This window comes from Styela clava, chromosome 14 (genome assembly GCF_964204865.1).
Source record: "Styela clava chromosome 14, kaStyClav1.hap1.2, whole genome shotgun sequence".
In the NCBI taxonomy this organism is placed as follows: Eukaryota; Metazoa; Chordata; class Ascidiacea; order Stolidobranchia; family Styelidae; genus Styela; species Styela clava.
The window spans coordinates 12782938-12801909 of record NC_135263.1 but is presented as its reverse complement, the minus strand read 5'-3'; the positions used below and the strand labels follow the sequence as shown (position 1 = coordinate 12801909).

The window sequence follows — 18972 nt, the reverse complement described above, 5'->3', positions numbered from 1 at the left end:
TCCACATATTTAAGTAACCATCACTCGACCAAAATTTAAATTAATATCGCTAAAGTCTTCCATCGAATCTTTAAAACTGAAAATATTTCGCTAGTTTTCTTAGCATCTATTTTCATGCAATATTAAATCTTGGGTTACGGGTGTGGGGTAAATGAGATTCCCAAAAAATGTTCAATATGGGCACCAGAAATAAATATTGATAATTTTGTTGTTTTTTGCACCAGATAAGAAAATCGAATCCAATATTAATGTCATGTGTTATTATTATCAGGTTATGATAACCTTAATTAATGAGACATTTTTTAGAAATTGAATATGCGTATATATTACCAGCAGTCTATTTCACGACATATCGTTATTTTGTTGTGTAAAACATCTTGCTATCGTTATCAGATGAAAAAAAACCTTCCGTGACCAGGATAGTTACTACTTCACTTTGACAATGTTTGTGCCATTCAAATATTAAAAATAGTATGTGTCAGCAATTGTAACTTCTGCTTAGGTTTTAAATTAATATAACTATAACATAGACCTAATCTCTCCAGTGAAATGTCAACACAAGTAAGTCCTGCTGATTTTCTAAGACTTGATAATCCTTTTTATGTCGTAAAAACGTATAAATAGGTGTATTTTATTTCACCTATTCACGGTGAGTTGTACCTGACCTTACATATTCACGGTGAGATGGACGTTACTTTATCTATTCAAGGTGAGTTTTCAGTATGATATATTGCCAAATACAAAACGTGATTAGTATTTCCTAACCACAATCATGTTTTTGATGGCTTATACAGGATTTGGTAGTCTGATTCCATATCCAATAATTTCTTTTCCGCTAAACCACTACAATAGTATTTAACCTATCACGTCCGTGTCGTTGCGGTTGTGACATCAGCAGGCAAAAGAGATTTCAGATATTTTGATAAACAATCAAGCACCGACGAGATATCGCTCAATACGTCACAGTAAATTTCCAGAAATTTATTTAAAAATAGGTTATTTCGCAATTCATTCGCGAAACTTGTATTTTGAGCAAAGGAAACATATCTAAACACATTATACTAAATAAAAATACTTTTCGTTTCACAGACAATTAACCTACTAATGTGATAAAACTCTGACCAGGGAAGCAAAATAATAATTTGATTTGACAATATATAGCAAACATGTCCTGTTTATGTGATATGAATAGAGACCGTTATATAGCCATTTCCCTAACGTAAGTAAACCCCAAACGTATAATATTGTGACAAACGTCTCGCGTGATCCTATCATAATGTCACCGAAACCTCACCCTAAAATACGATACAGATATCAATCACGGAAACAATTTTTGATGAGTGAATTTCTATTTCAGCGGAAACGTGAGAGTATACCATAGCTGTTAAATACCATTGAACGTCGAATATTCAAATTCTATGTTAGTTTACCATTCAAACTTGAATTCTTGTCTCAGCATGTTTTATTTTCTAAGAAAATGTTGGTAATTCTACATGTTTTTTTCTAAGGTCATCTAGAATAATTCAATAGATGCAGACGGATTTTCTAAAGAGACGCGATGTTAAATAGTGATAAAATTTGTCGCATCCTTTTAAAGACAAGGTCAAAGAACAAAATTGCAGGCTGACATTTTGGGAAATAACGTACGCAGAAATAATATTTATTATTAAATATTTATTTGATGTTCTAAATGAAAAAAATGTATAATAATTAAAATATGTGAAATAAAAAGCAATTTGTATTCAAAAGAAGACACCGCCGCCATGAAAAATGAAATTCCTGCCATCCTTATTCGGGTCCAAGTATTAATTAGCACGAATAGAGCAGCGAATCCATAAAATTCGACACAATATAATGTTAAAAACTATAAAAACAAGGACGCCACAACTGTGAATATACGCACTCACATTTTTATATTGAATTGCACATGTCACTAACCTAAAACAGATGGAGATTGTTCAATTCAGTGTATTTCATTATGCATTAATAATTTCACAGCGAATAAGTACACACATACTGTTTTTATGTTTCGCGTTAAAGATGTTTTGGCCATCTATAACTTTACAATTTTACATAGTTTTTGCTAGTGTTATCTGTACGTACATTGCCTTTGTTTAGTCGTTTGCTTCAATACATAGACGAGCTCAACGAATTACTACTCCTTTTCTACTTGTACCACTACTTAAGTTTATTTGCCATTCCGTAATAAAACTATTTTCTTGTAGTTGAACTTAACCCTTTCTTTTTTATGCGATTACGCCTTCTTTCTTCCCTTTCTATCCGCCTTTGCTCCCGTCGTCGCTGTCTCTCCGCAAGTCTTCGTTCTTTATTCGACATATTTTGCTCTCTATCAGCATCTGGTGGTGAAACTTCATCGAGAGAATCGACGTCAATTATTTCCTCCTCATTCTGCGTCACCTGCGTTTCTTGGTTAATAAAACTTTCTTCTGTTATTCCTGTTTCGTTATCCATAGCAGATCCGTATTCTTCGACAAAATCATCAACTAACTCAGCCTCGTAAATATGAGTTAAAAATATACTAGTTTCGTCGATTACTAGACTGCGTAGTTCCAAGTCCTCGTTTTCGTGAAGCATTGGTGATTTACCTTCGATAGTATTACTCCTCTCGCCGCTGCCTTCTAAGATATCTTGTTTAATCGATCGTTCATTATGAGAAGATTTCTTTGTCGTAGTTGCATCGTATGTTACAGTGGGTGTTAGCTGATTTTGATTCGTGTTATGCACGCCATATTCATTTTTTTTATACTCTGTCGAAAAAGGACCACTCGGTACTACATTGGTAGTTGTTTCAGTTGTTAGATATTCCTCCATTTTAAACTCAAGTTCCGGTTCGACTCCTACCTTGTTTCCTATTCTCCGACTAAACTGATGATTTGATGAATGGGTGAAGTCTAAATGTGCAATTGTTAAAACAGTTTAAACCAATATCCTTTGGCATTGCAAGTCCCCTAAAATAACTCTAAGATTTTAGACATTGTTTTCTTATTTACTCATTAGATATTCTTATTACCTTCTTTTTGAATACATTTGTTTTCAATAGGGTTCCAGCAACATCTGTACAAAAAATCGCAAGTAAACTTCCCAATGTCAATTAATCGAAAGCACGGTTTTGTGGAAAAATCAAGATCTGGAAAAAAATGATAATTTTTAATTTTTTTTCACTCTTACTATGGTGTATAAAACTAAACTAACAGTACAAAAATAAATTATATTACCTATTATATTATATTACATTATATAACAAGAATGATACTTAGTCTAAAACCACAAAATAGTTACCATCTGTTTTTTTATAGCCAGGTCTTGATAAAAATAGTACGAAACTTCACAAAGCTGCGAGGCGTAATAGAATTCTAAAAACCATGGCTTCAAAATCAATCCTTGCTATACATTAGCGGCAATCTTCATACGAGATAAATTTTTCTCATAAATACGTATGTCGTAATTTCTCAAATCTATTGCCGATCGATAAATTTTCCGTCTTGTGACTAACTATATGTTGGCGGTGTTGGTTTGAAATCTCAGGCTTGTGCGTCAGTGTTCAGTAAATTAGATAGACTATGTTCAACAAGTAAAATAGGAACAATTCCCTGCTTTTCATTCATAACATGCTCTATTCTAAGAGCAAAAGTATAAAAGACATGATAAAAGAACAACAATTTTCTAATTTGGAGTTTTTGCGTTTTCTGAAATTTTCTATTTTCAATTTATGTTATATTAATTTTTATTTCTATAAAATTCCTTGCGCTATACTTTACTTCATTGAGTGCTTGCAACCCCATCACCAAACCCCTATAAAGATGAATAATTCCGGCACTTATATAAAAATCTGTAATACTCACCAACGCTGCATTGAGAATTCGTTTGCATATATTCAGCATCACAGGCCACCAAAATGCAAGTGGCAGTTACTAATATTTTCGTTATTACGCGAGACATCATATTGTTGCTTTATTAGTATACTAATAAAATAAAAAGCAAGTGAATCAATTTCTATAGTACAACTAGATTATTAACAAACAACCAACAAGCCCTAAACTATAATCTACTAACATAATTTTCACTACATCCCTGACTACGTTGAACATTAATTATTGAACCTGACCTCAAAGACTCACGTGCCCCACTTAAATATCAAATACGACTGTCCTGTCAACTCTCCACGTGCCATGATATGCATCTATAAAGTACCTTTTAGCCGGATATGTCCTAATTATATTCACCCATTTTATCTTTGGTAAGTGTTACCTTGGAGTTAAAGTTAAGGACTTAATTGTGTTAAAAACAGAATTATATTAATTACTATATGAAAAGTGATGACATAAAATGGGAAAATTTCACTTAATTATGACTATGAGTAAAGTTAATCATTTGATTGTACACCAGTAGTTATCTATTACTAATTATAAGCGTGTATCCAACGTGCGATTCCTTAGCCACGATAAGGCATTGCGGTTAAAATAGGAGCCTTGAATCGTCGCAAATATTTTTTAATTATAATATTGTTATCCCAAATCATCAGAAATTTACAGACTGGAGACTTGCAGACGATTCCTTCAGTTTTAATTCATAACGACTAAATAGCAAGAAGTATCATAGGCATGGGTTAATTTAATGTAAAACAAGAAGGCTGCCGAAATTGCCATATAAAGAAAATAAATATGAGTTTAAAATGCTTTATTTCCCTTTTTTTTTTTTTTAAATGTCCTCTCGATTGAAATATTGCCATACTGTATTTTTTTTTTAATCTTCTCAATAGTTCGCAGTGGTATGCACCATGCGGTCTTAGTTGAAAGGTACTGCACTCAACCACACCTTCCTGCAAGCCTGGCCAAACACAAACAAAAATATTTATCCGAAACTCCGTAGTAAGAGCAAAGCTTTGAATACTCTTATTAGTTTAATAGTATTGATCATTTCTTGAAATTTCTCATGTGAATTCCCAAGCTATAATTATATTTGTTAACTACCAGATGGCCTACTGCCGCTTGATTCAAGTGCTCGTTCATATGGTGAGTTTGACTAACCAGTGATGACAATAATGTAATTATATATTGAACATAAAAACATTTCAGACCCATCAATCAGAAAAGTTTTCTGTTAATTTTGAGTGCAAATATCTTAAATCTCTTCAGAAGCATCGTTTTCACTTGAGAAATCATTTCTTCCTTTTATTCGTAAAAATGTATATTCAAATTTGAACAATGAATATTTGCATAATTGAACACATGTACCATCTCACAACCATTACATCATTTTCAAAAATAGTACATAATTATACACATTGTCTGTAAGTTTACAAAAAAAAACGATGCAAGTAATGAATTTTTAAAAATGATAAAAAAAATTCTTTATATTTCATCAGTAATAAAGTATGAACACATTTCAATTCATTTCATATATTTTCGGCTATGCCATGTTGAATCGCTTTTGTCGTTCAGAATTCTCACGTCTATTTAAACACAAAACCCAAAGATAGTCTTTATATGGATATAGAATACTGTATTTAATTGGTAGAAACCGGACGCCAACGAACCCTGGAGCTCCTTTGTGCGCTTGACCTTTATTCGGCTGATAGATATTTGCACAAACAAAAAACACAAACTCCTACTACCACTACCACAACAATACTAATAAATAAAATATCTAAATTCGTTAATTGTATATTGTGGTCCGAATTGGGTGCAGATGATGTGGTTGTTAAATGTTCAATAGTCTGAACTTGTTGAGTTGTAGATTTCACTTGATTACTTTGCGGAGAGGTGGTGGTTGATGCGACCGATTTTGTGCTTGAAGTTTTTGTGAATGTGTATGAACTAGTAGATGATAGAGATGGTGTTGATGATGATGCTGTGGTAGACTTTGTTGTGATAGTCGTAAATTTGTTTTTTTCACATGGCCTGAATGAAATTTAATCAAGCAAAATTAAAAATTTTAATCAAACAATTCTTACTTTACTTTAGTCACATTCAAATTACTTTGTAATTATTATTTCAACAAAAATAAATAAATACATAAATAAATTCATGTTCCCTCTAGATTACAGTGGTTTTTTTTAGGCCGTGTCTCCCTTTAAAAAATCTTACAAACTTTGCAACTTCGCTAGTTGATTTTTTTTAGACATAAAACGGATCGGAGTACAACTTCGCTATTCTCTGTCATATGTATAAGGCCATACTTTTTATAATCGTCTTCATGCATTTTCCTATTTGCGCACAATTTGCGATACCTGGTGAAGTCAAACTAAATTTTAGCTAAAACTAAACGCAATAAACGTATGCTTTTTGTGCTTTGATGTATTTTCTGCTTAAACGTTAACATAACACACATAAAATCTCAATCGATTGTTTACTTCATCACTATTGAGCTATGCGAAAATCCATCAACTGCGCGTTGAAAATACACAACGATTACAGACTTCTTGGCTTTCCTAACGTCTTCAAAATTCAATACCCATACCCTCTAACATGCTTACAACCACCAGGTTGAAAATACAGTTTACAAAATGGAGAAGTGCAAATGAATTTATGTACATTTTCAGCATAAAGAAAACAGTTCATATTCGAACATTAATTATGCATGTGGACGTTTTTCCGACCCTTCACTTTGCAATGACAAAATTTTAGACGCTTTATTTGAGAATGTTCTGGGAGTCAGCGCTTAAAATTACTTACGTTTTCAAAACTATCATTTTTGTTCGAAACATTACACCACGTTCCGCTTACAGGTACTGAGAGCTAATTTTAGGCTAGTCGATCGCAGTGTTTGTGCTATCAATTCATAATTATTGCAACTAAACTAAGGGTCATCCAAAGACATATTGACAATTAGAGTTATTTGATTTACAACCATTTTTTGAAAACACAACTGAAAACTGACAAAAAAATTCAAAATTACGAAAACGAGGCAATGTTAACAACCATACTTGAATACCAGTATGAGAGATCGCACGAAATACGATATTCATTTTTAACGGGTTTTATCACGCATGTTGATACTATTTCGTGACACGTAGTTTATTGTGGCATTGACAAACGGGGTTATTGTGCATAGTGCATGTGTATGAACAACACAATATTACGTCATAAAAAGAAACAAGAATGAAAGTTGCGTGGAATTTCAAATGGACATGTTATGACCTCTCGCGTCCCCCTGGGATCTTCTCGCCTAGTTTTTGTCTTCAAACCAACCGATTATTCCAAGCTTGAAACTGGCTATTTGTGCACTTCAATGAGTGTAACGGTCTCTGTGAGACTTGCTCCAGAAGTCATGTGGCTCAGTAAACATTATTACTTATCGATCTTAAGATCGGTAAGTATATTGATAGGTATTTGTCTGTATGTATGTCTGTCTGTCTGTGTGTCTGTTAGATGAACGCGATATCTCACGAACGCGTGGTTGAATCTGCTCCAAATTTTGCATGTGCATGCATCTTACCTCGGACCAGAAGCCTATAGATTTTGGGTTGGGTTATAGATTTTTTGTCGTATAATTAGCGAGTTATTAACTAATTACCGATCTAAGATCGATAAGTCTTCGGTCTTCGACCGATATTCTCGTTTTTACTATTGACATGTTCTGACAGCAGAAAGTCCGCTTCAGATTTTAATAAGTAAGTATTTAATGTTGTTGATTAGAAGTAAATAACATAATATAGCAGAACACAAATAAACAGCCATATATACGAACCTACAGTCTCGATATACATTTTCCTCGCAGTTATGATTCGGTCTCGGACATTCCTGACAATCATAGATGGAATAGTCAAAATAATTTCCCGATGGACAGGATCCACAACTTCCATTCTGAAACCTTACTCTGGATACGTAACATATTGATTGAGCAGTATTTTCACCGCAGTCGCATGCGGATCCCTAAAGCAAAATATATTATTAAAACACATTCCTGTATTTGTGGAACCACTATAAATCGAAACAGAAACTTCTCATATTTTTAGAATCTTTATAAAAATTTCTGCGATACTCATATATAAGAAAAGTTAATATTCGACAATTTCAATTAAAAAAATTAGTCGATTCCTAATTTTATTTCTACTAGACTCTAGTAACTAGAGCCTGTGTTAAAATAAAATAATTTAAATTGTAGCATCAGCGTGAAAAATACGAATGTCAATACAATTTTGCTTGTGGAAAAAAGTGTACATATCGAGAGAGCGCATAACAATGGCGAAATAATTTCGTTATCTGATCATTCAAACTTTCTAATCAGCATTAAGATAAGAAGAAAATACCAACAAGAACAAAAACATAATAGCAAAACGATCCATAGGCATACTGTGTGTCCAATAAATCCCACCGTCGCAAAATACCAGTAGCATGGCAGTTGATCCGCATCATTTTGGGACGATATGGGACTGAAGTGTGTTGCATGGCATGGCTTTAAGGTGCAATATTCGTAAAAAATAGCACATTTTGTGTGGAATATTGAGCATCGTAGAACTTAATAGAGATTTAAAAAAAAAAATGTAAGTGTCTTTTAACTCTATTTAGTTGAGCGAATTTCCCAGTAAAAAGGTCGCTTCCAGCATGCATACTTCGTTTCAGGTAACACAAACACCATTTGATTCATTCACATACATTGCTCAATGCAATTCAATGACACTTAAATATACTATATATAGGAACAACATTTTGGAGATCTTGGCTCACAGCCTTAGCTGTTTAATTAAACGGTATACTAAATTCAAGTTACCAACTTAAAGAATGATGAAACCATCAACTACGAGTTGTCTGAAATATACTTACAGGTTTATTGTCGTAATCCCGTAACTTGCAGTTCGTTGTTTCAGAGAAGACAATATGTAAGATAATTGCCCCAAAACAACAAAATATTAGGTACTTCACATTCTAATATCTAAACATATTAGTTAAGTGTATTTTGCTGGGGTATTGACAACTGGGTTGCGCACCCATTTACATTCGTGGCAACTACACTATTGTCAAAGCTCTCTTACGTCATAACTTTTTTCTAAGAGTCTTGACTTGCGCAATTGTATGTCATGCCTTGTCCGTTATATCATTTCCACTCGACAAAAATTTATATTCTAGTAAAATTAGGGCTTTACACGGATGGGTTATCTGTCACTTATCGACCTTGTCCAAGTACAGATTTAACATTGCCTATATGTTCAAAATAATCGTAAACAAAAGCGAAAGTTTATTTTATGTGTCTATGACCATTCCAGAATCATTCACGTCCATCTGCAGTTCTCATTACTTATCGATCTTAAGATCGGTAAGTATATTGATAGGTATTTGTATGTCTGTGTGTGTGTGTGTGTGTGTGTCTGTTAGATGAACGCGATATCTCACGAACGCGTGGTTGAATCTGCTCCAAATTTTGCATGTGCATGCACCTTACCTCGGACCAGACGCCTATCGATTTTGGGTTAATTATGTCGTATAATTAGCGAGTTATTAACTAATTACCGATCTAAGATCGATAAGTCTTCGGTCTCCGACCGATATTCTCGTTATATTCTTAGCTTGAAGGCAAATTCGAAATCACTAGTGCTGTCCATTGTCATCAAAACAGTCTTATACTTTCATTTGCTTTCTATCAGTTTTCATTACATTGGCTGTGAATCACTGACTAAATATGTTTATTTTATGACGCAATACGCACAACACGATTGTACTTATTTGGACTATAGATGTGTCTGTCGCCTTGTAAAGCTCACGTTCCTCCTCCAAAAGTAACATGTAGTATAGCCTACTGCTCAATATGCTTACTCGAACTAATTAAGTAACCAAAGTGACTGTCTGGGTTCGAGTACAATCTTATCTAAACTCTAATGCCTTGTTAGGCAAGAACTTCACATAAAAAACCGAGACGTCGCCGCAAAGTATCATATCAAATAGCAAGTCGTGAAATAGTTCCCTTTTTACGCCTGACTGATTGGGGTGTAACTCACAAAGGTAATACGTGGAAGCAAAAATAGAAACAAATGTCACAGAGCACGTACTGGTCCTAGGTTTTAAATAGAGGGTTCCCAGATTCACTATGATAGAATAAATAGAAGTCGTATAAGTACACTTTCTCAACAAAGACTATACAAATTAACCCAAGCTATATAACAGGAGTGGCCAACACGTCGATCGCGATCGACCGGTCGATCGCCACGTCTCGAGTTGTCGATCGCGCCTGATGTTGAGTGAATTTAATAGCATATACCCCCAAAATTACCTTGGAACAGATTCATGCAGCGCAATACTTCATACACGTACGGTAAATGAGTCTGGCCAACCCAGACAATTGAATCAGTACATTGTTAGCGCAACGTACCTCTAAAATTACCGAAATTCAGCTATTATCCCTGATATATAGCTGAAAAGTAAATTCAATCAATTTTTTATCGTAGTAAAATAAATTTTACTCTGCGGAATAGATTTTTCTAACGGTAATATGTTTAAAATAGAGTGAAGCCAGGTCTGCAAGGACAGCTCAGATTTGTCGAGTTCACGGGATCGCAGAACACGGTATTACGGGGCACTTTCGCATGCATTTTATGTCCGCAGATTGCAGTAATATTTCAGAGCAACCTCATGTTAAAATGAACACATCTAAATTAATAAAGCAAAACATTTTGAATATGCCCGAATGGATTGATTATTTTGCGCAAAATAAGATCTTTATCCCTTGAAAAAGTCGGCTCTTCAAACCAGTGACGTTTTTGCGATCCACGGGGATACCTAGGCGATGAATGTGCATTTTTAAACTAATATACTTTATGGGTATTTTTGTTGTACCTTCCGCGATTTTTTAGCAGATCTTGGGATTTTTCTAACGACCATGGCGGACGTGAGTTGACGCAACCCCTAGTTTTGTTAGACACAATTAAATTATTATAGAAAGACATTTTAAATTCTCGATCTCATGAATTGAATATTTTACCTGGCAAAAAAATTCTTAAACGCCGAAAAAGTCGGCTCTTTCTATATCCGAAAAGAAAGACAAGCCCTTAAATGTGCGATAAGCAGTACAAGCGCGAGACAAGCATTCGGTAGCACGTAATCGCGGCGACTGTTTCGGAAGCCTTGCATCGGAAATTCTGAATTTGAAACCCCTCCCTTTTGAAAATCCTAGGTGCGCACCTGCTTACGACTAAAGATTAGGCAGGCCTTAGATCTGAACTGGATCATTTGAACTGAAACTTGAATGAATGATGAAACACTTACACTTGGTACAATTACATAATCAAATTAACAAATTTAATGGAACATAAAAAAGTTTTGTGACGATTTCTGCAAGAGTCCACATAGTCGAGCTTATTGGCGTCGGTGGAATTTTGCGAATGCGTGTGTGCAGTTATCTGTATATTAAGTACTCATTCGTTTCCTGCGAATATATCTTGTAAAATAAAATATGAATAAGCTCAATATTTAAATGTCGTGTAATCAATACATTTACTCCGCAAAAAATGACTTTTATAAAAAATCAAATACAGAGAAGTTTCATTTCAACGTAAGGTAATGAGTATGAGAATCCATCCCACCAAACTCCTACATCGTTATTCGTTTTGGTTTTAAAATATTGACCGTTTAAATTCGAATCGTGGCAATTACCGTGCCACCAAGCACCTTTATATCTCACTGCGCATGCAATTGTGGGATGAACGTCATTATCCCGGTCAAATGTGGAAAATCTTCGATTGTTGTGATGAGCCATACTATCCTGTATATTACCAGAATAGCCAGACACAGTCAGTCTGAAATCTGAAGCTTCATCGTCGACTTGAAATATACTGAAATCAGATATAGTTTGTTTATTATCATCTGAATCAAACGCAATTTCCGTTAGTAGAAGTTGATATGTCATCCCAATCGCCATTCAGATTGGCACCTTCTATACATTTATGGACACATTTATGATAGGCATTTATGCTATAAAGAGCAATATTGAAGAATTTGTAACCACATAATACATCATACGCTTGAAAGAATTTCTCAAAAAAAGCAAAAAATTATTTTGCCTGACTGAAGATGCAAAACAGTTCAAATATTACACATCGTGGAGTGTTGCGTAGTCAATAATTTGTACTAAGATATAAACTTACGTATATTCAGCGTATTTCGTTGACTTGTCCCAATCCCTAAAATCAATTCTCAGTTTACACTTCCTGTCGGACGTCATGCGATGAAGTCGACGGAGACCTTGAAAAATGGACAGAGACATTCATTTGAAATGTAATAACACCACTTACAGGTTGAATAGGACTTTCATTGGGCATATTTAAAGGTACAGTCCTGTTGTGTTTAATAATGTTAATAATAATAATGTTTAATAACAGTTAATAATGTTGTAGATGTACCGATCAACTGTGTTTTATATATTAATAAAAAAAACATGAAAAAAAAAATGGTACAGTCCTGGCCTTCTATCTTAAAGTTAGATATCACTTTTATTCAACATACAAAACGTATCCCAATATCTTAAAAAATGAAAAAAAAATAATGTTTTGAGAAAAAATTTCATAAAAGCCCAAATTACAATAATAAACTAAATATTTTTTATCTCACCTATCCAAAACTCTCCATTTCGATCCCCGAACTCTCTGACATAGCTTTCCCAGTTTCTATAAAAATCTGTACCCCCATCCACTCTTCTTTGAACAGTCTAAGGGAAATTAAATTTTCAAAGTTCATTTCACTCAATGTAAATACATATAAATGTAAGAATTAAACATAAACACAAATATAAACTAATTTATTGAATAACAGAAAGTATAAATTCAATATTACTTCTTCCTCAAACTAAATGTCAAAATTGAAATTTTTACACAAAAACTTTTTGATAATTTTGATTGCACCATTCATGTTTATTTTTTGACTTTTCAACAAATCCAGTGATTCAATTTTTATTATACATTTTTTTTTATATATACATATGTTTTGAAGTAATCCGTGAGTTATATAGGACAATATTTTTCTGTTTTCAAAAGTCTATTTTAAAAATCAACTTGCCACCCATCCATCAGTTTTTTCAGCCATTGCTTTCTTGCAGTTTGTCATCCAAGGTGTCAATTCACCAATAAATTTGAGCGGATAAATTGGCACAACTTCGTAGATAGATGATTGATGTGACAACTCCATGTAAGACGAGCAATTTTCCGGTAGATCGGTTACAGCATCTATGACAAAAATGTAGGCTGTGTGATATTACATTTTGGACAAAACAGTCCGTACTCGTTATATACTTTATTTGTGCTGGTAGGACATGGTGTAGCAGATGAATGATAACAAAATTCCTGAAAATAATAAACCTTCGGGGTATAGTTCAGATAAAAAAGGGTCTGGAATTAAAATAGCGAGAGCTTCAATCATTGCTTTTCAAAATTAATTATTGTTTAGCGCAGCCTATTCCCAAATAAATTATTGTGGCTATGCTGTGAGCAATATCCAAGACCCTCAAGCTAATCGAGGTTAGTACTGAAGGTAATTTTATTCTCTATGTACCTTCCAGTGTTTTCAATCTTCCCTCCAAGAATATGAACTTTTCTTTCATGGCTTCCCATTCCGCCCGTAACTCTGCCATTGCATTTGTATCAGCTATATCGCATTGACACGGGTCTCCCTTGTCGCCTTTCATCCCCGATGGACCTCTTTTTCCTGGTCTTCCCTGATTCATGGCTTCTCCTCCATTGTCAACTGAGGGTTGACCAGGCTTACAAACAGTTGTAGTGCATGTGTACGGAGGGGTCAACCCAGTACCATGATCATTCGCGTGAACAAACCCAAACAATATACATAACACAATTGCTCTCATAATCACTTTCTACAAGTAAACGATTCAGTTAATATACTCAGTAACGAGGTCGTGAAACACTCGTGGAAATATTTCAGTTGCTTCCATTTAATTCACAACTCTATTTCATTTCTGTGTTCGTATTTTTTTTTCGCTGAATTTTAATTGCCTTGTGAAAAAAATATAATGTGTGGTGTTTTGCCGTGTTGCCAAAGTTGTCATCCATTAAATTCAATATCCCATAGCCAACCACCAACATTGGTTTTCACACAGTTAAAAATGTAACCAAAATGTATCACATATTTGATTTCCATTAGCAGATGCTACAAATATTTTGCTTTATTTTTATCATCGATAGGCAAATAAATTAACTTTTCTCTTTTACTGGATAAGAGAAGACATTTGAATATTTTAAATGCTGCTATATATATTGAGCGTCCGACTTGCCTTCTAGAATCTTAGATCAAAAAGTATTAATAACAACTAATATTGAATTTTTCAAACATTTCATTTTTATTTTTCGTTTTTATAATACATAAACAAACTAAAATCCTGATTTGCGTCTTTTGACTTTCTTCAAGAAACATCGTTTACATTTCTTCCAATTATAGGTCCCTTTGACATTCAGATGATTCGTAAAACTTACATTGACCTGATATCTGAGCTGTACTAGAAGGAGTATTTGTATGTCCTACGAAAACTATCAAGCACAAAAAGCAATAATAACAGTTTTTTACATCTTCCCTGCATTTAAATCGTAATACTGTAATATTATCGCCAATAGCTGGAGGCACAAAAAACCACCATGTTCAATTTGGTGAAACTTTTAACGCATTGAAGCAGTTTACAGTTTGCAATAAAAATCTTAGAACTCAATCCAAATCAAAATATAAAGATTTTAACTAGACTTCAACGTCTCTTTGATAAAATTTTACCTGTTGTGGATACCTAGACCTTCAATGAATGTGTTAGGCCTACTTATTCTTTCATACAAGAAGACTTACTGTGCTAATCATGTTTACGAAAGTACATGACGATGACGCAAACTGTAATTGAAGACCTACGTGATGTTCCGAACGTTTACGAGGATTTATAATGTTGTGTTTATACATTCATCGACTGAAAATAGTAGTGTATCTCAATGTCTTGGTACATATTCTTGCAGTTTGTTGACCTCGCTAACTCGACCTTTTAGGCAACATGTTTTTATTTTTCAGTCTGAAGCCTTCATGTGAATGTCAATGAGATTGCATTGGGCTACAATTAGAGATATCTGTACACAATCAAATACAATCACAGCTAAAAATATCAACTTTACGCGAGCAGATATCTATCGCGCCATTCTATCACCCCTGATCATTTCAAACGTTAATTGTCAAGATTTAAATAACCTACTCTTCAAAATTCTCAGATTTATGTAAAGTTAAGTATCGGCAGAATATACAGTTGGAAAACAAAAACCGATGGCGATCAATTCTTGTGTATTCCATGGACGAACCTCCGCAGACACTAACGCAAGACGTCAACGAAGAGCTGATAATGTCACTTGGCAAAAATGATGGCACTCCAGTAGTTTGTGTACCAATATGGAGGTAACTAATTTTGTTCGCCTACTTTACATCAAGTTGTGTAAAGAGACGGAAGCCTATGGGTAGGTGGTATATTTACTTGTCTAACACAGACAGTCCCCGAACTCGTAATAGAACTATAAATATATATGGAAAATCGGAATGAAATTATGCCCTAACCCTAACCTGTTACACAAACAATGGTAGTACCCGAAGGAATGATATGCGGGAATATATCTCGTACATAAGTAAAGTTATAATCTGTTCACTATTCGACCACAGCAACCCATTTGACATAATAGGAAATACAAATAGCCTACAATGAAATAAATAGGAAAATATATGTTATCAACTATATTACTTCTTCATACCAATACAAAATCAAAGTCAAGGTTTTTTAATTTACTCATGTTATGCTGTTCTGATGCAGCCATGCGTCTATAATGGTGTTTCATCCACATTGGCCACACTTTGAGCATCATTATAATATTTACATTATATAATGTTCCATCAAAAAACCTATTTTTTCTACATTCATATATACCTAGAAAATAGTATAGTATTTACATAACAAAGAAGGGGAAGGAACAATATGTCTGTCCTATTTCAGTCCATGCCGAAAATTTGATCTGTTTTATATAAACTAAAATATGGGTTGTAGATTCAATATCACCAATTGTACCAACAGGTATAAAGAAATGAAATAAAAAATCGTGTTTAACAAAGTGGAGCATAGGCACATCTACTTTCACCAATACACAAAAGGCAGAATTGTGACGTTGATAATGCTTCCATGCCAAGTACAATCATGATTTCACTATTGAACATTTTCATCTTATTATTATTGTAATATCAGTCAAAACATATAGGGATATCCATTTACAATTTTTTTTTTGCTTTCGGAGTCCAACGATTTGACGTGCATACAACAGACTGTAATTAACCATTGGCATATTTACTTGATATTATATGTGACACTTTTGGCACCGTCGGTGAACAGACACAGAGAGTTCATGTCATGTTTTTAGCATCATTAGTTCATTATAAAGTTAACAAAATTTGTGACAATTCCCAATAATCGTCTTCATGCGATTGCTCTAGATTGGCAATCTCACGGTGGAATATATGACTTGGATTTAAGTTCAACTAAAACATCTGACAACTTCTTGTAGTTTAAAGCAAACTTTTTTTGAATGACAAATAAACAGATTTTCTCAAGTGTGAAATGCATTACTTTGTTCGACCGAAAAAAGTTACTGATCACACGATTGCCAAGTTACAGATATTTTTTACAGTGAATAAACCTCAAAACATGTATTGATCCAGTCGCCAGTTAGGTGAATACGTTATGCTATTTAACTTTGTGTAATTTTACTAAACATTTTCTATCGGTTACGCCAACAAACTTAATAGAAAGTTTCAATTGTACATATGGTGCACATTTTCAACGCCAGAAGTATAACGTTTCCAATCATATCAATTAGTTACGTCATTCGCCAACTAATTATACGTTACCGGTATCCAAACTGTACTTAAATGTCCGCCAATATGTAAATAATGAAACCACAAACTCTGTAATTTTGCATTCGTTGGAATGCTGCAATTTAACAAATGGGAAATATCTCATTGTTTATATATATATATATATTGTCGAGCATAAGAGGCGAGCTTTATCTTATGACCTGTAATACGCAAAATAAGTTTTAAAGAAATCCATGCTTCATTTAAACTTTAATATAACTAGTCTTCGATAGATTGTTGCATATTGATAATGATATGGCAGTGACTGGAATATTGGGCATGCAATATTTCGACACTCACTTCCATGACGGTACCTACGAATACGAAATCTGCCTGAAAACCAATAAAAGACAAATGTATAAGTTGTTTGATGCTCAATTATGTTATTGAATAATTCTCGAGGTAACTTTTTAATGTTTAGTGTTTTCACTATTTGGTGAAAGCTATTTAATAGAATGTTTACACCATTATTCTTTTCTATGAGCAACGCTCTACGTCTACACAATAAAAAACTACTCAATTTATTATCTCTTGAGTGAGTACATTTTTGATGTGCTCAATTTCATAAAAAATACCCTCTTGTAGCGAGAACAAATTCAATCCCAATAACTATCTTAGACGCACGGGGAAGTTTTCTCCAGTCCACACGATTTAATTAATCCTAAAACCCTTTTTTGAACCGCTATAAAACTATAGTCGAATAAATAAATGACTTTTCAATCATATTCATCTAAATTATAATTCAAATCGATCCTGTAATCCAGCACATCGTCGAATTACCGGCAAGTAATGATAATAGGTCAGCATTGTAGCTAATAGACAGGATATAAATGTATAAAAATGGGAACATATTATATATTAGGATTCTGCAAAAGGTGTTCCAAGCACGGCCCGTAGTTAGATTGCGTTATTTCTGGCAAATTAACTTTGGAATTACCTATAAATGCTGGTAAATTTACTCCATGTAGGCCAACTTATGACCAGTAGAGCAACGCCATTAAAAAATGTCACTCGTAAAGTCAGTCATAAGCGGGCAATTAGTGACATGAAATAGGTAAGATCATCCGGGCTGTGTCGTGTACGCCCTTCACCTCTCGTATTATTATTATTTTAGTTTTTAGCTTTGCTATGCAGAAATCCACTAATGCCCAAGGGCAATATGTATCCTAGCGATAGCGCCAAGACAAACTTGAGTCATTTTTAACAGAATCATAGGCGCATTATCATAAACTACGCTGAGCATGTAAACAGAATAGTCTCAGACGGAAACGTTCAGCTGGTAGAAGAAATTGATTACGAAGGATATACTATAGAAGAGTTTGTATCCTTTGATTAACGCTCCTCGAAGAATAGGGTTTACGGCATTTTTTTTCATAAGACCAATGGAATGTTTATGTTTTATGCTTATTTACGAATTATCGCTTTGAAGAACTAATGCCGTATTGTTTTTCCGTAACCGTAATGACTTGAATTATATATTTGGCCTCATAGCGTTTGGTCAAACACTAACAAGTTATTACAAGTATCTTACAATGTACACCTCTCTACTCAATCACGATAGCGAGCCATGCTTTTTCTGGCTAATGTTTAAAGGTGACACGATTCTTTTATGTTGAAAGACTCGTGGTATTGAACGGTATAGTCATTTAGGTTAGTTTGATTTGGAAAAAGCTTTGTCGTAGAAAAAAGTTTAAATGTCCTTTCTTTGCATTCAGATAAGAATTCAGAACAAACAGGAAAGGAAGTTTGTTTTATACTCTTGTCTTCAAATCTCAAATAGTTTACATGAAACGTATCAACATATTATGTCTCTAAATAAATTTATGCAAATTTAGAAGCATATCACGCCTCATGTCTCTGATCGATTTCAATTCTTAGATAGACTTTGTGACAACTCCAAAACTATGAGGAAGCTAGAGTATTTTCCAAGTCTGGTTGGCACGACTTCAATTAATCTTTACTTCTTTCAAGATGTTTACCAAAGTGTAAGTGAAAATGGCAACCAACTCATTTTAACTTTTCCAATTAATTAGTTACGTTTTATAAGGAACTCAAAATCAGATAATTTAAAAATTATCACAATAGTAATGTTTAAAAA

The 18972-nt window shown here is 33.8% G+C and overlaps 2 protein-coding genes and 1 long non-coding RNA gene across 3 annotated transcripts; all 3 read right to left on the bottom strand.

The window, feature by feature from the left end:
- Positions 1–1654: 1654 nt before the first annotated feature.
- LOC120340810 (uncharacterized) lies at positions 1655–4130 on the bottom strand. The gene is made up of 3 exons (XM_039409179.2): positions 3864–4130; positions 3032–3148; positions 1655–2912 (listed from the first exon to the last, which is right to left on the bottom strand). Exons 1-3 carry the CDS (start codon positions 3961–3963, stop codon positions 2212–2214), a joined length of 918 nt encoding a protein of 305 aa, XP_039265113.2. The 5' UTR covers positions 3964–4130; the 3' UTR covers positions 1655–2211.
- A 1052-nt stretch (positions 4131–5182) lies between these two features.
- On the bottom strand, positions 5183–9247 carry LOC120341626 (uncharacterized). The gene is made up of 3 exons (XR_013480326.1): positions 8787–9247; positions 7711–7895; positions 5183–5921 (listed from the first exon to the last, which is right to left on the bottom strand). It is a non-coding gene; the product is annotated as an uncharacterized LOC120341626 (long non-coding RNA).
- A 2132-nt stretch (positions 9248–11379) lies between these two features.
- On the bottom strand, positions 11380–14162 carry LOC120341625 (ficolin-2-like). The gene is made up of 5 exons (XM_039410168.2): positions 13497–14162; positions 13005–13171; positions 12561–12657; positions 12098–12194; positions 11380–11785 (listed from the first exon to the last, which is right to left on the bottom strand). Exons 1-5 carry the CDS (start codon positions 13804–13806, stop codon positions 11479–11481), a joined length of 978 nt encoding a protein of 325 aa, XP_039266102.2. The 5' UTR covers positions 13807–14162; the 3' UTR covers positions 11380–11478.
- Positions 14163–18972: the final 4810 nt, after the last annotated feature.